The sequence below is a fragment of the Gallinula chloropus genome (genome assembly GCF_964237585.1).
Source record: "Gallinula chloropus genome assembly, chromosome: 18".
NCBI classification, from domain to species: Eukaryota; Metazoa; Chordata; class Aves; order Gruiformes; family Rallidae; genus Gallinula; species Gallinula chloropus.
In genome coordinates, this window is record NC_140103.1 from 2739306 (window position 1) to 2763185 (window position 23880).

At 48.4% G+C, this 23880-nt stretch overlaps 1 protein-coding gene across 2 annotated transcripts; it reads right to left on the minus strand.

Annotated features, from left to right (window-relative positions):
* Positions 1-1200: 1200 nt before the first annotated feature.
* On the minus strand, positions 1201-19537 carry UBAC1 (UBA domain containing 1). 2 transcript variants are annotated; one of them, XM_084272696.1, is made up of 10 exons: positions 19199-19537; positions 13641-13761; positions 11530-11603; positions 10128-10226; positions 8962-9064; positions 8168-8276; positions 6513-6744; positions 4946-5032; positions 4111-4249; positions 1201-1334 (listed from the first exon to the last, which is right to left on the minus strand). In XM_084272696.1, the coding sequence occupies exons 1-10, from the start codon at positions 19334-19336 to the stop codon at positions 1219-1221; spliced, it is 1218 nt and encodes a 405-aa protein (XP_084128822.1). In that variant the 5' UTR covers positions 19337-19537; the 3' UTR covers positions 1201-1218. The 2 variants fall into 2 exon arrangements, with proteins under 2 accessions (XP_084128822.1, XP_084128821.1); XM_084272695.1 differs by having other exon boundaries at positions 10128-10235.
* Between the last annotated feature and the right edge of the window lie 4343 nt (positions 19538-23880).

A 23880-nucleotide genomic window follows, 5' to 3' on the forward strand; every position in this document is an offset into this window, starting at 1 on the left:
CTGCCTGAAATCCCAAGTCAGCCTTCTAACACAACGGGGAAGACACAGCCTGATGTTCTCAGTATTTCCACAGTAAAGGTAAGATTCAAGAGACCCCACTTTATCTCAAGGAAGGTAACTTAAAGGGTGCTTTTAAGCATGTTAAACAAGATAAAAACCTAAGCAGTTCTGCTGCTTTACAAATGAAAATGAAAACCCCATGTAACAGTCTGAATCAAAAGACACACCCCACATCTCCCTTTCCAAAACCGTGCACAAAGAAGCGGAACATCCCCCCCTCCCCACCCCCCCATGAATATCATGGAATCCCAGACTGGTTTAGGCTGGAAGGAACCTTAAAGCCCACCTAGCTGCACTGCCCTGCCCTGGGCAGGGACACCCTCTGCTAGCCCAGGTTGCTCAGAGCTCCACACATCCCTCCTTGGGTGAGGATGTGGCAGAGTGTGGACTCAGAACTGCAGCCTACTTCAGACTCCAAGTCTTGGTGCAGCAAGTTCCATCATGAAAGAGATACTGCATCTTTAACACAGCTGACTGAGAGTCTCCTACAAGTATAATCCTGGTGGGACTGCAACAACACTAATGCAGAAAATAAATAGGAAAAAGTAATGTGCTATTTATTAAAAGAATTCCATCTCTGAATTGTTCTGTTTAAATTATAATGCAAGATAAACTAGTTTGGATAGAAATGTGCTTGCTCTCCCAATTGGACTTGTAAAAAAATTTCCTAAAATAAATTTTTAAAAGCATTTTATAATTTGATATAGCCATAAATTAATACTGCATGGAGATGATTAATACCCTATGCTAGTGGTCAGTGACCTTTTGTAAACACTAGCCAGATGCTAGCAACGCTGGCTAGAAAACTACTGTCACAGGCCTTTTTAACAAGCATTATCCTTTTGCTTTCCACCAATCAGATTTGCAAATTGTTTTCACAAAACCTTTTCCTATTTTTTTTTGATATATTTTTAAACCTAATACCTGAAAACATAAACAAGTCTTCAAACCTCTTCCACTAACACTAAATCCACAAGGCAATTAACTTCAGTTGGCCGTAACTACATAAGCTCTTGTGTGAGAGACCCCATTTAAGCAGGACCTCCCTCCCCTCCCCTCCCACCTGTCCCCCACCCCAGACAACCCATGCACCCTCCTGCCGAGGTGCTGGTGAAGCGGGGGGCAGGAGGAGGTGGCACAGTGGACTGGCATTGCCCTCTACGTGCGATTCAGCGTCTGGAAGATTCGAGAGATCTGCAGCATCACAGGCCCAGTTTCTGGATCGTTCATCCACTGAGTGCTGTTCAAGGGGTTTTCAAGCATATCCTCGAAGGCTGCCAAGAGATGGGAATCACAACATGGTTAGTAACCTCCCCATGGAGCCCACGAGCAGCCCCTCTGACCCTGAAGCTCAGGGCTTTCCTCTTCCAGGGAACCCTCCTAATACTTCCCTAGGGATGTTTCTCAGCCGGAGCAGCCTTCAATTCAAACCATGCTAAACATCCAGCAGTAGCTGCCAAACCAAAGGAGCCAGGACTGGAAGACATACCTGGCCTGAAACCTCCCCATGCAGCCCACAAACAGCCCCTCTCATCCTGGGGCTCAAGGCTTTCCTTGTCCAGGGAACCATCCTAATAGTTCCCAGTGTAGTTTAATAGGCTCTACCTGCCTTCACATTCAAACCTGCCAAACATCCAGCAGTAGCTCCCAAACCCAAGGAGCAGGAACTGAAAGACATAGCGCTTCCATCAGCAAAGGCTTCGATGCTTGGGGTGCTCCAACAGCAGGACAGTTTGAGCTGCAACTCAAAGGCAATGGGGCAAGCATCACCCCAAAACAGTGGGAACACACATCATACATTTACTGTGCCCACAGCCCGGGGTGTGACAGGCTGTTATGTGTTCCCCACTCCTCAGCATTAAATTCACTGCAGACAGAGGCTGATTAAATACTCAGCCTGGATTAGAATCCACCTTACAAAACCCCAAGGACATGGGTTTGAAGAGCTAAAGCCTCAGCAAATGCCTACACACAGTAGCAGGGAACATGCGATGTAATTCATCCCTTCCTGAAAGCCCTTCTTCAAACTGGGTCACTTCCTGCCAACACTCCTGTGGGAAGCCCCTTCTGCAGCTCTTCCTGATTGAGGATTTCCTACATCCCACCCTGGATTTCTCCATGGCTCCAGTGCTTGCCCTGGCATCTCTCTGCCCCCCAGTACTTAACCCAGAGGGTTCCCAGAAAGCCCTGATGCTGCGCTGCCTCCGTTACCTTTGCCTCCCTATGCTGCACTTGGGTTGTCCTACAGCTACTCAGAAGAGAAAACTAAGCCAGCAAAGTCAGAAGCAGGTATGGCCCAGGCTACCCAGGAGAAGCAGCAGAGCCTACAGAACACACAGCCCCTTGAGTCCCCAAAGCTCAGAGCCAGAAGGGAAGTGGCACCTTCCCTCCAAGCAGCACATGTTTTCTCCTTCCTGGTACTGGAGAGCAGGAAGGGAAAGGCTGGCTGTGCAGAACTGGCCCCCACCTCTGAACAGTGACAGCACTCCAAATATTTCAGAGCAGCTTCTTCTTTCCATACACAGCTGCCTTTACAGTGAGGTTTGTGGGGTTTTTATTTAGAATGTGCTAATTTCCACTCTTAGGTTGAAACAGCAGCACAGCTACTGCAAGAGCCGAGCTGCATATCTGTCAGCAAAATGATCCAGGCAGTAATTTATAAGCCTTGTGACAGCCACTCAGCTGGGCTACTGGACATTTGCAGCACCCTTGGAACAGGACAAAAAAAGCAGTTGCACATCTGATCTATTCAGAAGTCACCCAAATGTCAGTGTTGTAAGAGTCCAGCAGACCAAGGTCAGGAGCTTCATTCTCCCAGGAACATTAAGTGTCCAAAGCCCCAACTGACATTAGTGGGAGCTGTAAGTACCCAGCACCTCCAAAAGGCTCACCATTAATACCTTGCTCAAGGTCATGCAGCGTGCCTATGGTAAAGCCCAGAATAGAGTACAGCCCTCACTTCTCACCACTTTGCCTGTGTTCTTTTACACAGACCAAAAAGCTTAAAACACAAGATTTATCGATGTTTTTAAAGCATCAAACACCAACATTCCTCACTAAGATCTGGGACATAAGCAATGTGTAGATGTATCATTAGGAATATATTCTCTGATGTTCATCCAAGCTTTGCAAGTGCATATAATGGCATTTCATTTTCTATTTATATTCTGAGCTGCAGTGTGGAACCCTCGCTGGAAACCAAGAGACCATTTGTTCAGAAATCAGAGTGGGAAGGTTCTGCTCTTGAATTATTTAAAGGCTTGCAAACTCTCCTAATTGCATTTAAAATAGTATTTTTAAAAGCTCTCTTGAAAGGGCTGCACATATGCCCTTTATTTAAAAGTAAATCTTCAAATAAATGTTGAGTCCAAAGATTAAATGCAAAACTTTCCAGATCCATCACAGAACCAGTATCATTCTGTATCATCCTCTAGAGAGGCCAACTGATCAGAGGTTGATGTGTCTCTGTCAGGCTCAGCAGTGGGGCACTTGCTGTGCTCACAGCCTTTCTGGCCACAGAGCTGAAGGCCAAGCAAGGGGAAGTGTATTCTCAGGTTTGTTATCTCAGCTTTGATAGGGAAGGCCTTCACTCAGACTTGTTTGGTTACCCTTCCACACGTTATCTTTGGTCTCAACCATCAGGTCTCAGCACACAGTAAGCTGTGCAGGAAACATCCTTGTCTGTCCTGTGAAATAATCACAGCTGCTCACAGACACTCCTGATTTTTCCCCTCACAGCCAAAGGTACCTAGCCCTAACCCAAAAGGTCTCTGAAGCCCACAAAGACACTGTGACCAGCAGCTATTACAGTTCTGAGTTCAGCAAGTGCAAACCAGCAGCCCAGGGAACTGGTCTGGTTCCTGGGCAGCCCCAAGTTCTGTCTGGGGTTTTGCTGAGTTGCACTATGTCCCAAACAAACAATAGATCTGCTGAAAGTGAGGAAAAGGGTACAGACCTGCACCCATCCCACAAGGCATGCTGCCATCGCCCAGCCCTGACTAGCAGCCACAGATACAGCGCACACAGACCCCCAACCCAAGCAGGACTTACCTAGTAGAGTTTTAGGGTTGGTAAGCCCTAACTGTACCACAGGGTTTTCTAAGATGGCTTGGAAGAGAGGGCTATTGGTGTCAATTCCTTTATCTAGGTCCTCTGGAGAAGGCTTCCTGTCTCCCAGCAGCCATTCACACTGAAAGAAACCACCAGGCACAACATGACTGGTTCCATCTCAATCAAAGTCTCCCAAAAGCTCTGACAACACAGCACATGAAGAACACTTTTCCCCCTCACAGGCCAAGCTACACAATTGTTTTCACACCAGATTCCCATTAGTGTGCTGCTCCTACACCTCTATTTCAACAGGCTTGCAGCCTGGGCCTGGTATGGCAACAGGATTATACCAAGTCTGGATGTTCCAAGGCTGAGGGAAGACGTGTGTTACCCTACACACATCCTGCCTCAAAGGAACCCCCCACAGGGCTACACCGTGTCAGCCAGAAGTTTCACCCAGCCCAAGGGGTGGGAATAATCACCAGTAACTGATTACAGTTATTAATTATTGGGAATATCTTTTCCTTTCTCATGACAGCATCCTCTCTCTGCTGAACAGTGAGGGAGTTTCTCCAAAGCTTTTCTTGTAAATCCACGTGCTGTCCCAACTAGATCAGCCTCCACCTCACACATGCTGAGGTCCTAAGCAGCCTGAACTCTCTGTCTTCTAGTTGTGCATCTAATTTGAAAGCAGCACCACATATATAGTGCTCATTTCATCTCCAGTAACAGTTGGGCTTCAGGATAGATCAAAACATGGACCAATTCAATGATGAAAGGAATCAGTTGAGCAGCCTGTTAGAGCAGCAAGGAACAGAAGTGACACTGTACTCACAGCTGCATTCTGCTGGTTGTTGTTCACTCGGAGTGCATCGACCACTTCTTTCTCATCAAACCCCATCTCCATCAGGGCAATGACAGCCTGCATCAGATTTGCACAGCTTAATAAATGTAACATTTAAACCACATGAGAACAGTCACATCCTTTCACCTGCTGTGCAGGAGCTTTTTGTGGGGTAACCCCCATATTGTTTCCACTTGCAAATCTTATTTACAAAGTTGTTAAATATTCTATATCAAAAGTGCCTTTATTATGGAAGAATTAATGTTAAGAACAAAGTTAGTTCCCTTCCTCAGCTCTGAAAGCCAAATGAAAGGCAAAGAGCAAATGAGCAAGAGTACCTGGGGTAGAAAAGAGTGGGACAGAAACACCTTACTTTAGAACTTCTCTCATGTCCCAAAGCTTTCCTTCACACCTCACTGACAGACCAAGCTCTAGGTTCATTCATAGCTCCATTTATTCAACTTAATATTACTTCCCAGATCATTATATTGCTAGTGAGCATCATGCATTTAGACAAACCTACCCAAATATTGCTATGAGAGTGCTGCCATCATTTTCAAACCGTGCCCAGGTCATCTAAAGCACCTGCAGCTTTCCCAAGGAACAGCTTGCTGTAAAAGCAAAGTGCTGGACTCTAAAGAGCACCTCCTGGTGAGACTGCAGTGTGATAACATGGATTGTCACTCCAGCTAATCCTGGGGTCTGAAAAAAAAGGCTAACTTCTGCATTTGCTGCAGGACTTAAACACGTTTCCTTGTTCCCCTAAATACAGTAACAGCCCTCTGTCCTTTCTGACAGCAGAAGGACCTACTCCTGTCAGCAGCCCCTCCTTCCCAGACAGCAGTCTTAATGCCAGGAGTCTGGCAGCTTGTTTCAGTCCCTCAGTTAATTTTCAGGTACAGAAGTAACAGTGTCAGTAGTTTAGACACTGTTGTCTGACACAGAGACACATTAATTAGGTAACATCCTTTTTGGGAACCTGAATTTAAACAGTCCCCAAAGATTTTCACTAAAATACTGCCACACCAGCATAATGCACACAGAATGGTTCAGGTTGGAAGGGACCAACCCCCTGCCATGGGCAGGGACACCCCCCCAGCCCAGGGTGCCCCAAGCTCCATCCAACCTGGCCTTGAACCCTGCCAGGGATCTCAGAGCAGCCCCAGCTCTTCTGGCCACCCTGTGCTAGGGCCTCTGGGAAGGATTTCTGCCTCTCAGGTCCTCTCCAGCTGCTGGCCATTCCCCTGAGCCTGTCCATCCCTGTCCTTGGCACCAGCCCCTCTCCAGCTTTCCTGAAGCTCCGTTTAGGGACTGGAAGGGGCTCTAAGGTCTCCCTGGAACCTTCTCTTCCCCAGCCCAACTAAGCCTGGCTCCAGAGCAGAGGGGCTCCAGCCCTTGGATCACTTTTGTGGCCTCATCTGGATTTGCTCCGACAGGTCCAACATCTGTCCAAACATCCTGTTTCAATCACCAACTAAACATTTATCTGGATTCCATGGTGCCCACCCAACCCTTCCTATCCTGACAGTTAAAGGAACAGTGAGTAACCAGGACGTACTCGTGGGTCTGGGCGAAACTCTCTTTTCCTCCGGATCTTCTTGAATATCTCTGTCAGCTCATCCTTGGCCTCTTCCCCAGCTGCTTCTGAACTGGGACCCGCAGTCGCTTCGGCAGAGGGTGCAGCAGCTTCAGCTGTGGCTTCTGGCTGAGTCTGACCTGGAAGTGGAGCATCCACTGCTGGGTCATCTGCGTGTTCTATCAACCACTCCATGGCCTGTGTCACTGACATACTGCAAAGCAAATCAAACACGGGGATAAGGAACATTCCAGAGGAACAGCAGCATTCCACAGGCATTTGCCTTTATGTTAAGAGCAAAGGTAGTTCCCTTCCTCAGCTCTGAAAGCCAAATGAAAGGCAAAGAGCAAATGAGAAAGTGTACCTGGGGTAGAAAAGAGTGGGACAGAAACATCTGTGGCACTAATTTACCTGCAAGTCAGTGCATCTAAAGAGGCATAAAGTTTTGGAGCAAGGCTCAGAGCACTTTAATTCTCTGGGCATCCAGGGCACCACAATCTTCTCTGAGCTAGGAAGACAGAGGACAGCTGCAACCCAGATTTTAAAAGGCATTTCTGAGAGAATCACCTTTCTCTCCATATCATCTGCTTCGTTTCCCAACAGACAAACAATATTTGCAACTGTCAACAAATCTGCAAACAAAGCATGTTCCAAACTGACATGGAACCACATCTCAGATGCAAGCTGCTTTGCTGCTTCTGAAGGAGAACTCTGACATCCACCCAATGATTGAGGATAAAATAAAAACAAGCTGAAAAGTGTGACATGTGCACCATATGCCTTGAGCAAGAGCAAAGCTCACCACAGGTGATTGCACTTAGACATGTACCTCTGGTCTTCCTCCAACTCAGATCTGTGATCCCTCAAAGGAGATCCCAGCCCAAGGGAACAGGTCACCATGATGAGAACATGGTCACCTGCTGTGCAAGAGCTCAAGTTAAGGGGTCTTGAGAGAGCTCCAACACATCATCTCCCAATAAATACAGGAGGAGGAAAGGTGACAGGGCAAATGGACACATTTATTTAATCTGACACACAGGAATTATCAGAGGTTCACAGAAAGGAGAGGAGAGCCTTCTCCTTTTCAGTTACAACACAGAAGACACTGGGGGAAAACGTCTTTCTGAGCCCAGAGGAAGAGATAGTAGAAAAGAGTGACCATGTTGTGGGTTAGAAGTTTTCCAGAATGGCTTAACAAACCCCCCTCAGGAGCAAGGCAGTGCAGCTGACTTCTTATGGTGTGTGAAGAACTACACCACCTCCTATTTTCCTACAGCTGCTCTCCGGATTTTACAATGTTCTTGGAAAGTTTGTTCAAGATCAGCACAAAGTATTTTTCTACCCTGGTTTGCTTTTCCTCTGTAAAAACTGAATTCTAAAGGGGAAGAAAAATTGGAGTTTAATCCTTGGAAACAGTGCCAGCATGGCAGGCTGGTGAGCTGCAGACATGCAAGTACAGCACGGTTACCCCTTCCTGCGCCAGCTGCACCTGCGCGCTGCCCGAGACAGCGCTGTTCTTTGACTGGATGCTTTTCCAACCTAGTTTTAGGTGACCCACATAAAGAGACTTCAGAAAAAACATACTTTTCTTTTAATCATAGCAAGTAATTTACAGGCAGCGTGCTGAGTACACTTACTGATTTAATCGAAGGGCTTTGACAGCTCTGCTTTCTGGAAACCCCATTTCTGTAAGCTGTCGCAGAGCTATCTCATCCACTCTGTCTTCCTCATCCTCATCCAGCATGGCTACACATACACAAACAAAACAATGTTCAGATTGACTTTGAGCTAGAATAAACCCCTTTTCTCAATGGAATGGCATGTGTTAAGTTCAAACCCCATTCTTCTCTTCCAACCCTGCTTTTGTTCCTGCCTGAATTTGCTGTTGCATCATTTAATTTGCTGCACTCAGCTTGGTCAGGCTCAGACAGATTCTTCCAGGACACAGACCGTGTCCAGATGCATTCAAGACCTCAAATGCTAAACCTCATACTTACTATGGTATTTCCACACAAATAAACATATAGGAGATTCCCTGAAGAGCTATTTAGCTAGAAGGTAGTCTGGATCTGGCCATAGCAGATCTCAAGGACAAGCATCTTCCACAAGCTGAATAGACTCCTACGGTTTTTCTTCATTTTACTAAATCCCTGTGCAGTTTCAACTATCCTTTACCATCCCTAAAGTGCAGCCCAGTTAGTTTTCCAATTATTTTTTCTTATTATTTTGAAATGGAACTTCTCATCCATCCCAGAGGGACCTTATAAATTCACATGTTTTATACAAGACGAGGTCAAATCTCTGCCACAAAGTTTGCAGCAGCTTTGCTATTACATTAAGGTCTGGAATTCACTCTCCAAGCCCACTCTTAGGCTATGGAAGCAAACAAGTTCTCAGGATTGAACCAATGACTATAAAGACATGTTCATACCATTTGCCTTCTTAAATAGTTCCACTGCATCTGGGTTCAGTGCTAGCAATTTCTGTGCAACTTCTATGAGAGACACTAAGATCTTCCGGAGCTCTGTCTGGAACTGCAAGAAAGGAAACTGTCAAAACATTTAGACAGGAAGTTACCAGACATCATTAAACCTTAATTTACCTATTGTTAGCATCTCAGCAGTAGTCTGGCCTCCTGTACAGAAGGTTGCTTTATTAGGGCTTTATTTGCATTGTTTAGTCTCTGGACCTTCTCGGAGAAGTGCTGCACTTAAGTAAAAGCTCCTGGGCACAAAGGTCCTTTTCTTTCCACCACAGCTTGTCACCAAGTGCCACCACAAGATGCAGAGTGTCCCAAAAGAATGTACTGCTTCACAGAAACACTGACTGCCACCTTGTACCAGTGCTGTAAGCCAACAGTCACAGCAGCTCTGCACCAGCACTGCTGCCATGAACCAATGGGCCTTTCCTGGCCAACCATTTGCTTTCTAGTCACCTAGATCTGAACATCACAAATCCAAACTGTTTTCTAGCCTGAAGCACTATGAATTCCTTTCAGTGGGCCATTTGCTTTTAAAAACACCACTCAGGAGGTCACAGTGACTGTACAACAGCTCAAATGCCAGTTGTCCCCTTGAGGTTACCAGGGCACTGACAACACACCATACATAAGCAGTTTCACCACTTTGTACCCCTACTAGTAACTGCGAGGGAACAGTAGCCCTCATGTTGCTGGGGACAGTTAGGAGCATTAGGCTACAGCATTCAATTACTGAAGTAAAAATTTATGCTGAATTTCTTTTTTCAAAGCACAGAACAGAAATAAACCCCAAACCAGTGCAACCCCCTGAATTATTGAAGAATCACGAAATAAACCCCTGTAACTTCACATCTGCCAGATCTCGAATACATTTACTGAGGCTTTCCCATGGATAAATAAAACATCTAAAGCCTTAATTTAGAACATGGTGGTTTATCATCACTAAAGAGTATGTGTCTAAACCTTAAGCTATCTACTTTAATATACATTATATACACCTGAATTCCTCTTACAGAGCAAAGAGAAGCACATTCAGGTGTAAGAGAAAAGGTGATACCAGATAAAAGCCCATTTGGATTATTAGTGTGCATGTTAAAGAAATCAGGTGCCATACTTACATCCCTCATGTTGTGATGGGCCACAGTGCGATCGACACTGCGAGAGGGCAGATTTGCAGTTGCTTTGAGAATAGCATCCTTATCCGGAGCTTTGTGCTCCTGTTTCCTCTGAAGGACAGAAAACACCATCAGGTTTCATAACCCATTATCCACAGGACAGAGAACACAGCATAGAGAGCAGTTTCATGTTCTTCACCAAGGCATCAAGCAGTGCTCTGTAACTCGCAACTAAGAAACAGCGGTCTAGAGATACAATGGATTAACAGCACCAGTACCATTTTGCAATTATAGAGCCAAACTGGACGTGCTGGGTTGCCCCACTTTCAATCCTTATACCTATTTCTGTTATCTAAACATGCAGGGAAAAATCCAGCATGAAGAGGGAAAGTGATGCAGAGAATCTGGAGAGAACTCGGAGACCTCGGGGCGCAGGAGCACGTTGTGCTCACAGCAGGATCCCTTCAAACCCCCCTGGGCTGCTGAGCAAGGTGCCAGTGCTGTGTGCAGGCTGACACTTAACTGCTTGATGCTGGAAGTGCTTCACTGCTAGCAGGTACCATGCAGAGATACACAGTGCCTTGGATTTTCAGTACACACTTATAGTCCAGGACAAAACGTAGCAGGGTACAAACTATAAATACTTCCCAGTCTTATAACTTCAGCTCTTGCAGTGCCATTCTGAACAGCAAAACCATACTGAAGAGACACACACACCCCAACACCTACAGGAAGGGTTACAGAGACATACACCAATACCTACAGGAAGGGATAGAGAGAAATACACCAACACCTACAGGAAGAAACAAAGCTGTGCAAGGACAAAGAGGAGACCTAGAAATTCACAATGTCAAGCACAAGCATCGCTGGAAGTGCTCATGTGATAGCACCAACTGCAGTGCTACTCGTGCATAAGCATCATCCTGGGCATCACTGACCCTCAGTAATGATTACATTCCAATAAAATTAATTAAAAAGAATAATAGAGGACCAACACTTCAGCTCTACAAACCTGGTTAGAGGGTGAGACACGGCACACAGATAGAGAGAAGACAGCCTGACAGTGAGTCAAAACATTCCTACTGTGTTTTCAAAGAGACAAAGGAAGGCACTTTGCTGAACTGTATTTACACAGTTATCAGACATTTGTTCAAAGACCAAATCCATACCCCTTCCAGAGTGTACCCACATGTCTTATTCCAAGGAAAATGTTCTCACAAGCAAAGCTGAAAATGGCCAACTGGCTTCCTCAAAGTTTGGAAGAAATGTTAAAGAATTTCCCTAGAATTTAACCAGCAGCATTTTCCTCTCCAGACAAAAAAAAGAGTACACACCACAGTAATCCTTCCCCAGCTTGTTAATAAAGCAGTTAAAACAGCCAAGTCAAGAAGCCTTTCAAACTCACCTTCTCCTCTGCTGACACATCTGCCATTTTGGGGAGCGGAGGTGGCGCCCGCTTCTTTATTAAAAGCAAGACATCTAGAAAGAGAGAGATACTGAAACACATCAGAAAGCAACATGCAAGCATTTCTTGGAAGATACATCACAAATTCATGTTTTCCTGGAGGTGAATTTTGTATTAATCCCACTAGCATCAGACCTTTTTCACCCTTTAAAACCTGTATGGCTTCACACCCTTCCCTTCAGTATCTGCCACTCCTTGGTGCACAGTGAATTTAGAACATGGCCCATTTCTAGCCACACTCTGACTGTTACTGGTTTCTTCTCCTCACACAACACCATTAAAGAAAAAGTATTGCAAGCTCCAGTTGATATTAATAGTACATCAACTGATTCATCATAATAAGAAAGTGTCAGCACTTTCTGTGCTTCCACTGAGAAGGAAGCAGTGGAGACAGGCCATGGATGGTTCTTGGTCTAAGCTGGGGTCATCCATCAACTCAGCATGGCAAGGGCAGCTTCAACAGGAACTTCCAGCATCAGGCTGAAGCTCACATTTGTGTGGGAACAGCGATCCACCATCTGCAGCAGGGATGTGCCACTGGTCACACACCAGGGCACAGCTCCAGGGCACACACCAGTCTTCAGTCTCAGGCACAAGCTTGGTTTGGGCTTTGTCTGCTAGTCTGGCACCAGACTAACGCTTTCCACCCTTTTTCTAGAGATCACATCAAGCTTTACAAGTTTCTAGCACCTCAGTTACTACCACGTGTGCTCTCGGGGTGGAAAGATGCAGAAACATGAGTTACAGCCCAAAATGGGCTGGAGCAGCATCTGCAGCTGGATATGGCCTGACACAAGGTTTCAGTCCGTTGCATTAAGCAGGGAAAAAGCAAACGAAGCATGCTTTGCACAACATGCCTCCTTGGTCCAACTCAGCATGGAACAGCCAGGAGCAACAGCTGGTGAAGGCTGTTAACCCTCATTTGCCCAGCTGATCAGAAGGAGGATCCACATGCTGGCTCCTGGCTGGCCTGTGCGGTCAGCCGGCAGCGATCAGCTGTTGGCTGCGATCTCATGTCCGTGACAAACCCGGCACATGAAAGGTAGAGCACACATTGCAGAGGGAAGAGGAGAGAAGAGGCATTCACAGGACAGCTTACTATGAGTACACAGTTAATGCTGCTTAGCTGCCACAAACTGCAATTCAAAACTCAGCAGGAGCCGGCACCTCGCCTAGAAATCATACACCAGCAATCAGCAACGCCGGCTCCTGCCCTTGGCCAAGGCAGCACTTCTCGGCTCTAAAGGTGATAGGTGACACTGCCTCAGAAGAGACACCAAGCTGGTCACATTCACAGGGGCCTCCAGCCTGCAAGAACTCAGGCAGAAACCCAGGACCTCTGCGCCTGCTGACTTTCTGGTTCAGAAACGTCTCAGGCTGCAGCAGTGCCGCTTCTCTCCCTCCCTGCGCCACTGCCCTCCACTCCAGAAGCTGAAGCTGTCTACTCAAAACTGACTCCAGCTCTCATCTTTAGATCCTCTTTTGTTCACATTGCTCCTATTCACCTCTAAAGTTCACAGGCAAATGGATACCTCACGTTTTACTGTAGTCAGTGATACTGCAGGGTGATGGAGTCTGACCTATGTTTGCGGAGGACAGAGTGAGATCTGAACTGCTGCTGCTCAGACAACCTTCAGCAACCATCCTTCTGCTTGGCCTGGAGACCTCAAGCAACCCCCAAAAGCACTGGGTTGTCTGTCTTGGAATACTATATCTGAATTATTATTTTGAAGGATAAATGCTGCCCTGAAAGCTTTAAAAAAAATCCTTTAAAAGGAGATAAAAATAATCTGTTTAACTTATTGACCTAACGAAGACTCCCAATTCCTCTTCAACTCTTAAAAGGAAGAGTGAAGAAAAACTACCTCCTCCAAAGGTGCCTGCTCTGGGGGGAGGGGGAAAGAATTTTCTCCTCTTCCTTTTCTGCCACCTTATCACCTCTGCTTTGAGATAAGAAGCTAATATTAAAAAGGCTACTGTTTGGAACTCACCAAATAGTTTTACAATCTCACATTTACAGGCTGATGGGTATAAAAACCAGGGAATCTTACCTCTGTCCTGAATGTTTTCCTCCAACACTGTTTTTGTGTCTGTCAGCACCTTCTCAGAAGTAGCATGTATCAACTTATGATGTGTCACAGTTTTTGGATCTTCCAAGCTCCCAGGTACACACTGCAGAAGATAATCAATATAGAGAAGAGCAGAAGACAGAAATAAGCCTACTGCATGAATCATTTTGTGCATAAGGTTCTCCACATACAAACTGTGCCATCACTTACTGGCTTCTAATAGCTTCAGCTGGAGGCCAGCACACAAAACCTATTTTATTAGGGAAACTAAAGGTGGATTTGCACTGTGGGTGGATTTCTACCTGCATATCCAAGCTCCTGGCTGGGAAGAATAATAAATAAAAGGAATCTAGCCTTCCTTCCCTGGTGCTGTTAAATTAATAGCTATGTCAGGGGTTTGGATTTGGCCCCTCCAGGGCCCTTCCAACTTGAGATATTCTATGATTTAAGTTCCTACTGATTATGACGCTCTGAAGAACTTCTAACATTACAGCCCGATCACCCCAAATGAGCCCTGCAAGCACACCAGCCTGTGTGAGAGGATTTATACTCCCACAGTACAGCACATCACACTTCATCCCATACTCAGGCCTATGGAGAGCTGGAGCAAAGCGAGGATGCTCTAGGGCTCACAGCTACATTAACTCTGCAACACATCGCTCAGGTCACTCACTCTTTGCACGAGGTCTGGGAGCAGCAATTAGTATCATGAGCTAAGAATGCCACTCTGCAAAGAGCACCCAGTGTTTTACAGGGGGAAGGCTATAACAACACAGAATGTTTCTCATTTGTACCCAGCATCAAAACAGAGGAGAGGCTCTCTGCTTCATCTCATAATTAGTACTTACACACACTGTCAGGCTAGACAAGCAACCACCAGCAGTGATTTTGGTATGCTTGATCTTAAGCTGGGGAGGAAACAGCAGGTTTTGCACCTCATTTCAAGCCAAAAATCAAGAGATTTGGCTCCTGCAGCCCTAACCTGGGTTCCTCCTGGAAGCGCCAAACAAAAGTTACATTCACAACTTTTCTCACCAACAGAAGTAATCACAGCAGATTTTTTCATATATGAACATTGTGCTGAATTCCTTACCACAGTTCTGAACTGTAAATCAATTAATTTGCTAGGAAATGAAGTTCAAATCCTGGAAAAAGAGTGTGTGCACACAGGCCTTGAACTGACTCATCTTCACACCAGAGCGGCTCCCAGGTCCACAGCAATAGGCTTCAAGCATCCTTGAAGTGCTTCTAGACACTTCTAATTTGTTTGAGTAGGAAAAGAAAGCACAGCAGTCCCAATTCCAGAGAGGCAAAATTAAAAATAACCTCCTGAAACCATGAAATTGATGCTGCTGTTCTTGCCACAGAATAGGACGCTTGATACTGACCTCACCTGCCCTGCTCACAGAAAACAGCCTTTAATGACACTTCTTTCAATATAAGTTTCTACCAAGCCACTTTTACCATGCTTGTGCATGATGCATCAATAAGATTGAGGTGAGAACATTTGAGCCCTGCTTCAGAGAACAGGAGCTTCTTACTAATCCTTCAGCATATTAACTGCTGAACAAAAGCCAACGAGCACATTAAAGCCCAGAAGCAGCTGGGAGTACCTCCTGTAATTGATCTGATAAAGTTACCTAAAACACCTAAGAGTACATCCATGGAACATCTTCTCTCTGGACAAGCTCAAAATATTACTGTTAAAATCCTTAAGAGTCAGTTCCCAAAAGGCAGAACTGCAAAACAGGAGCTGGGAGGTGTATGCTTGGGGCAGGAAGGGACATGCATGGACCTACTATCCATTTTTCCCAGCACATATGAATGGGCAGGGGCTATGTGCTTGCATGCAGTCATCACACTTTCACTTTATTAGTAAGTGTAAGTGAAAAAGTGAAAGCTGCTGGTTTAAAAGAAAAGCCCTGTGGACACCTCCTCTTACTTCCTATTCCTCTCACCACTTTATTAACAACCACATAGAATAGTAAGTCACATGAATGGACACACAGTCCATGAACCAAAGAGACTGCTAAGTGAAATCACTTAGATTATCTTAACATTTTAACATCCCCTGGAGACATGGGCCAGCCATCCAATCTGGCAATGCCTCTGCTGGCCCTCAACAGCCCACCAGGAACGACCACCAGTAATCATCAGAGCTTGTGGTGGACTCTTCCTTCCCAACAGCCACAACCTGCTGAAACACGGTGTCTGTGTATTAAATACAGTGCTTTGAAGTGTCACAGGGCATTCCTGCCCAGACAGAACAGAACTGGTTATCCAAAGGAAGAGGAATTCCCTGTGTCACACAAGGGAAAGGAAGCCCAGAAATCGGGGTGTACCTTGAAGCCCAGAATTCAGGGTGCACCTCAAAGTCCCAAGACACAGCTGGGATTAGAGAGCACTGCTCCCCCAGTGATCAGAGGGGCAGCAGGCCAGGGAAGATGATAAACTCGCTCATCTTTTTGTACCAAAGGACCATGAGGAAGGGATCTGTTTCATCCTTCTGCCTCCAGCATAAATATTTGCATTTCTGTGATGCTGGAGCTCAGAGCAGGCTGCTCTGCCAGGCAGGTGAGAGCCCTTTGTTCTTGAGCAACTGCTGATGCTCAATGCTGTTTGCAGAGCCTGGAATCCTGATAAACCAACCACAAGGCTTTCTGTTTGTTTTTAAAACAACAAAAAGCAACTTTTGTTTGCTTTTATTAACAGAAACGTTTGAAAACAGTACTGACACTCCCTGGTACTACTTAAACCATCTGCATCCCCCTCAAAGTATCCACAACACACCTAGGGGCATGAACCTACCTTATATTTGTACTGGGATAGCTAGCACAGACACCCCTCCTCATACCTTAGAACCCAGGTGAGTATCACTCAGGCAGCTTAAGGGGAACAGAGGCATTAAAAACTTGCCCCACACCACCAGTAAAGTTACAGGTAGAGCTTAAACACACATACAGCCCACACTGGTGCACCCTGAGCATACAGGCACCATCTGCATTCAGAAATGCTGCTGAGCCTCAGCAAGAAGCAGCCATCTCTTGCAGTGGGATTCTCAGAACCAGGACTGCCTACAGCACCTCCAGCCAGCACAGAGCTGTCCTTGGATCATCAACGCTGGGCACAAGAATTATGGGTGGTAAAAACAGCTGAGTCAAGCTTGAGTTTCTGTGGTTAAGCTGACCCTTCTCATTTCTGGTTCTGCTTTAAGGAAAGCACAGGAGAGCTTGGGATCTGCTCATGCTGAGGTGGTGGGGTGTCATGTGGGGAGGAGCAAAGACTTTGATGGTGACACTTGAGTGAAAAAAGAACTATTGAGGAAAACAACTTTTTATCAGGTATTCATTCACAGACAGCATTACTAAAGGCAACAGTTTAACAACATGTAATCACCACTACACTGTCAGGGAGTAAAACCAAAAACACCAATATAAAATTCAGAAAAAAAAAAAAGGACATTAAGAGTGACACTTCAGATCAGCAAGCACTTGGGTGTTACAGAGGGAAAAGCAGCCACCTTCCTAGTTCACACCTCTTCCAAATATTATCTTCCCCTGCTTCCTGCAAGAACAGTTTCAAAGACTTTAGGGAACATAATAATCAGCATCTCACCAGAGATGGCTGCATAAATTATCTCAAGGTACCACCAAGATTCACTGCAACAGACCCATGATCAGGAGTCGTGATTTTTCCATTTCTATTTTTCCCCTTCCATAAAACTATATATTATCCATAATGGGTATGCAAATCCCCCTCCATTAGCACAAAGCTGCAGAGAAGGAAATCAAACACCATGCCAAGTTATCAATTGTCTTCTGCCCTGACTCGCACTACAATGTGAGCATCTATTCAATTAAGCTTCCTGATAATTAAAGGCCTTTCAGCTCTGCACACATGCATGTAATCATTACCCCACCCTGTTCTGGCAGTCTTTGCTCCACTCTTGTGCTTCATCACTCAGCTGCGCTGAAGGGGGGGACAAGGGGAGAGCTTGAGACTTCTTCCAAGCATGTGGGGAGCCCTGCAAGGCAGGGCACCCCCCTTTCCCCTCCAGAAGGATCACACCTACCTCAGATGAAGCAAACCCAAACGCAGCCCTTCTGATCCCTTTAAGTGAGAAAGGGCTTACAAAGACTGTGTGTGCTGCAACCTGTGGTTTCCAGGGGTTCTAGCTGAAAGCAAACAACCAGCAGGCTCGAGGCAGAGGGCACCTGGCCACCTGCACCTCACAGCGTGCTCAGTCAGAATATAAAACCTCTTGCTCTTCAAATCAGGGTTAAATAATTACACATGGCAGGTACGTTCTATTGATGCAACTGGGTTTTATGGGAAGACAATAAAAAGGCTTTGCAAGGCTTTGAAGACAAAAAAAAATACTGGTAAATGCTGTTTATTAAGTTGTGTGGCCAGAGGTGGGAGTAGAGGCTCTCACTACTCCAAAGTTACATGTCTCTGGACAAGCTGTTGAGCAGGTTACAACTCAAGCTGCCAGGCCACGTTGTGCTGGTTCCAGAACGCCAGACTTTAGGCCAGTCCCAGCCGTGGGTCACCACCTCACACGCTGTTCTTGTCAATCATGTTTTTGCCTTAAAGTGAAGCCCTGTCATGGCAGACCTTCAAAATTCAGCCCCCCAGTCTCCAAACCACCGGCTTTGCTTAACACTCAGCACCCACAGATGAGCACACAAGTACCAAGAGCCAGGGGTTTTCCCACTCAGCCTCAACAGACTGTGCCTGTACACTTTTAGGCATCTTTCTCTTCCAGACAGTGACTGTTAGTTCACCCTTTGGCCACATCCACTAAGACCTTTCTGCTCAGAGCACAGGGAGAGCATCAGAAGAGCCTTTTCTCTCCCCACCGAACACCCCACCAGCTACTGTGCCAACAGCAAGGCTGCACTAAGGCTTTGTCAAAAAAAAAGAGAAGCTCTCCCCCACAGTCACTGCTTCCCTTGTTTGTTCTTAAATAGAAAGAAGAAACAACCCAGCTGAGCACTTCTGAGGGGAAACCATCAGAGCCCAGCTCGCCGGTCTCCTGCAAAGCACGGCCACCCAGTTCACAAGGCGCAGGCTGGTGACCTCCAACGCCACCGCTAAACACACGCCAAAAGGTAAAGGCGGCACTGGAATTCCTCCCAGCCCGAAGCCTCCGAGACACTGAGCTCCTGGGACATTTCTTCCTCCATGGCACGGTTCCACCAGACACAGCAAACCACAACACCGGAACGCCTGTTTACTTGAGGTTCTGCTGAGGGGTGGTGGTTTGGGTGGGTATTTTTAAGGTTTGGGTGGGTTTTGCGGGGGGTTTTAAAGGCGTTTACAGGGTGCTGGGTGAATCTGTTTCCCTCCCGGGGGCCTGCCCGCCCTGCCTCCCGGCTGCGGTGCCCCCCCCCGGGACACAGCGCTGGGATTTGGGTGCTATCTATGGCTCGCACCCCCGCCCCAGGCCCGCCGCACTCCCCACCACCACAGACCCCCGAGGGCTTCCCGGGGGTCGCACGGCAGCCCCGGCGCACCGGCCCCTCGCCCGTCCTTACGTGCTTCAGGCAGCGCTCCTTCAGCTTCTCCACCGTGGTGTCCTCCGGGACCTCCTCCAGCCACTCGGCGCCCTCCATGGTGCACACATGGAGCCTCAGCACCTTCCCCGCGAAGATCTTCTCCTCCTGCACGAACATCTCCCCGGGTCCCGCCGCCGTCCCCGGTCCCAGCTCCGCCCCGGCGACGCCTCACCAGGCCCCGGGCACCGCCGTGCGCCGGGCCCCGCGCTACCGCCCGCCCATGAAGGTGACCCCGCCAGGCCCGAAAGGGAGCGGGGAGCCCGGCCGGGCCGCCCTGGGAGAGGAGAGGGAGGGAGCTCGGGAGTCCCCGGCGGCGCTGCCGCCCCGCCCGCCGCTCTGCCCCGGCCCCACAGCCGCCGCTGTCAGCGCCTCGGCCCGGCGGTCCCTCCGAGGGGACGGGGGCGCTCCCGCGGCGGCCGGAACCGGAATGGCAGCGCGGTGCATGTTGGGGGATGTAGTTTTCTGCCGCGGCCACACCGGAAGCGAAGGGGCGGGGGGGGGTTGTCCGCGGGGACGGGGCTGCTGCGCCGGCTCGATGTTTATTAATTAAAGAATAAACATGTAATAATTAAATACACCGAGAGTGTCTCCGCCGCGCCGTGGGACGCGCGGTGCCCTCCCCTCGCCCCGCGGCGCTGTGGGAAGTGTAGTTCCCCCCGCCCGGTGCGCACGGGGAGCTGCAGCCCGGGGGCACCGAGGTATCGGTGTCGGTCAGGCCGCCGCCAGCCGGACAGCGGGCTGCCCCGCGGCCACACACCCCCCCAGGGCCGGAGAGGCTCGGTGGCAGCCTGCCCGCCGCGCCCGAGCGGGGCCGGGGCGGGCCCGTGGAGTTCTGCCTTCCGCCGTTAGAGGGGGGCCGCGCTCTGCCGGCGCCGCCGCATCCCGGCTGCAGCGCTGAGGCCGCTTGAGCCCCGCGGGGACTCGGGTCCAGCCCCGGCGGGCGGATGGGAAGAGGCTAAAGGCGCCCTTAGAGTCGTGCCGGGCGGGACGGTCCTCTGTCAGTCCGTCCGGGGCTGTCTGTCTGTCCGGGCCTGACCGTCTTGTCTGGGGCTGCCTACCCATCCAAACCTGTCTGTCCATCCAGACCTGTCTGTCCATCCGGACCTGGCCACTCCATCTGGGCCTGTCAGTCTGTCCAGATCTGGCCATCTGAGGCTGTCTGTCTGTCTCTCCAAATCTGTCCATCCAGGCCTCTCTATCTGTCTGGACCTGTTCAGTCCATCTGTCTGTCCATCCAGGTCCCTCTGTCCACCCAGACCTGTCTGTACATCCTGACCTGCCCGCCTGGGCCTGGCCCGGCCTGCCCCAGCCTGGAATTAGCTTCACCTGCCCCTGGTTGCTGCAGCCTGTGGCAACTCATTTCCCTGTGCGCTGTTTAGAGACCAAGCCCCAGTAAAACGCTGTGCACGCTCCGTACACCTTGCCTTGTTTTCCCTGCCAGGCTATGGGAGGTGGTTTTGTGTTAAAGACGCTGTTAAAGCGAGCTTGAAATGAAAGAAGGGAAACTGCAGCTCTAGCTGCTGGATTTTTATGTGTGTATTAAATGGAGCTGTACTTGTCTAGAAAATATGAGGCGCGTGTCATTGTTTCGAGCGCGCGCTGTAATAGCCGTGTTACACACTCAGGCTGGAGGTGGTGGAATGGCAGCTAAAGCTCTCTGGAAGAAATAAATCCAGACAGCATTAGCAGACCCAGAGACAATAAAGGCAATAAAGTGTTACTTGAGAAGGAGCTGGGAGCCCTGGGGAGCCAAAATTCGATCCCATCACAAAGCAGCCTTAGTCTCGGGTTGTCAGAAGCAGTTGGTACTGCAGAGGCCCAGGAACGCGTCTCAGGGGGTCTGGATGCGGAGACAGGAGCGTGTCTCAGGGCACCCGGACGCGGATACCGCCCTGTGTTGGCAGTTCCAGGGGTCAGGCCGGAGATTTTCTTTCCTCTTCTCCACGATGTGAAGGAATCCCATCCCTCTCTGCAGTCATTGCCGGCCTGTTGGGCTCAGACACCGCCTCCCAGAGCCCACGAGAGGGAGCAAATTCCCCCTTTGCAAATTCCCTGCCAGCAGCTGCTCTTTTTGGGGGCAGCCTGGGCCGCTTTCCCCCCTCAGGGATCATGACCATGAAGCCATGGGAAGCCTGAGGGGAAGGTGCGGGACCCTGAGTCCTGCCCTCACGAAGGGCCCAGCGAGAAGGCCTGACTCCAGCCTGTCCCTGCTCAAGGCCAAGCACCAGCTCCCCTATGTGTCCAGACCAGTGAAACCACCCTCCATGGGCACGATGCTGGGCACCCAGCTCTTTTCCTCTTATTACCATCAAAATTGGCTCACTGCAGCTTTCATGGGGAGAGCTGGAAGTCTGGACGTGGACTCGAGGAGGCAATTCTCGGTGACCCCAGCAGCCACACTGTGGGGAAGAGCAATGATAACATTTTGCCAGGAGATATTTTAAACCATCGGGTGATTTCACAGCAGGCTAAATTCAGTGGAGAGCTCTTAGGGTGGGGAGGATGCATGGATGTTACGCAGCCATAAAGGGGGCTCTTAGCAGTTGCCGCTGTAAGAAGCAGCAATATTTGGAGATGAATCTGGAACTGAAAGAGAAATAAAAGGAGATCTCTGCTTTCTGGCCATATCTTGCATCAAAACAGTGCTTGCCTAACACAAGTGGAATACTTTATTTTCATGCTTTGAATGCAGCTCCTGTGTGCTTGATAAAATGTACCCATAAAATTGCAAATACAAGGCAATTTGACTACTGATGGCTAATGCATCATAACGGCCAAGGAAATGGGAGCATTTAAAAATACCCCATTTAACCGTCAGGCATTACCTCCCTTACTCGCACTATGGGGGAATAAATAAACAATATGTGTGTATTATGTTAATATTGTCCAAAGCCAAAAGAATGAGTGCTCAATGTGTTACTTGTTTTTTGTAACTGATCCATTGTGGCCAGAGACGCGCGTGTGAATCAACAGCTTTGAGAAATGGCCCCTTTTGTGTTATCTCTCCAGGTGAATTACTTTCCGCAGTTGCATTGAGCAGCAGGAACCTCCTGCGATGCTGAGAACCCAGATGGGTCCTAAGGAAGATGCTTGCAACTGCATTGATTTGATGATTGCAGGCGTTGGGCTGGAGGGTACTCACCGTTATGGCGGGGAGCAGATCAGGAGGGGGGGACAGAGCCCACCCACAGTCAAGCACCCTGTGTAGAGCCACGGGCTGTCCTTGGGGAGCAGAGTACCAGTAGCATTGACTCCCATAGGAACCAAAAAGGAGGGGTGTGGGAGCAGGCATTGCTGCCTGTGTCTCCTTTGGTATAAATTAGAGTAGTTTTGGGACTGCTCTAATGCCAGCGAGTTGTCTGTGGCCCTTGAGGGTGGACACAGGGCAGAGGACAACTGGACGTAGCACACTGGCTGTGTCTCTCCTGAGGCGATCGCTTCTCTGGCAGGGACTCCAGAGAGCTCATTCCAGACCAACCAGGCTGGAGCGGGGACATCCAGCTCAGGGAAATCCACACCAGCAAACCGATTATCTCTTTTAAATTGTCTGAGGGTGGGAGGAATAAAAGAGAGGGAAAATGTTGATGCCCCCCCACACACCTCCCCAGCTTTTCCTGGGCAGTCTCAGAATTTATTGAGACAAGTCCTGTGGGATGCTCCATCATGTCACCCAAGGCTTGTGTATCGACTCTCCTTTCCTGGTGCCACGGAGTGAAGAAATATGATAGCAGGAGGGATAATGAAGCAGACATGTTTTCTTCAAATCAGCCCGATTCTCTCCTAAGATGGGATAAAAGGGTAAAGAACTTTCCCTTTGCGATATTTTTCTCAGTAATGTGTTTTGACAATTTAATTTAGAAGTCATAGAGTAGCGAAGACAAAGTCACCCGGTGGGTGGACATCGGAGAGTTCAGTTGCCTTTGTGATGAATTGGTGATAGTACAGAGATGACAAAACAACACAGGGGGACAAGGAGGAGGCTGGCAGCACTGTCGGCAACATGCACAGGATAAATTGAACACTACACTTCATCCAGGATCTTCAATAGTCCCAGGCATCCCGATATAATTTATGAATTGCAATTAGCATTTTATTATGGCTCGTGCTGCGTACCTACCGCTTGGGTTCAGGTTTTGCTAGAGCCGCAGAGAAAAGTTGTTTTAAAGTTTGGAGTGCCTATTTATTTAAACGGAACCAATAAATATGCTTTCCTGGTTTTAAGCTGCAGAGTTTGGGAGTGTGGATTCATTGCAGAGCCTTCTTGGGGTGCCGGCTCAAGTCCTGATGCTTTGAGGCCGATGGATCCCGGATTCATTTCACTTTTTCTGAGACATGGAAACTTCTCTCTCTGGCCCCTGAGCAACTTCCCCAGCTGGGGAGGCAGAAGGGTGCTGCTCCCTCTTCCCCACAAACAGAGAAGCATCTTAAAAACAAAAGTGGTTTGAAAAGAATGTCTTCAGTTGGAAACTGGAAGAACTTGTGGGTGATACGGACCTAGCTGTCACTGCCAGCATGGGCTCAGGGCCTGCAGCACCCCAGAGCCGTGGTCAGGCAGGAGGCTGCCCGCCCAGGGGCTGCCCATCACCTTCCCAGCAGCACCCCCAAAACATCTCTTCCCCATCCAGCTTTGCCTGCAGCAGCTGCAGGCACGGAGACACACA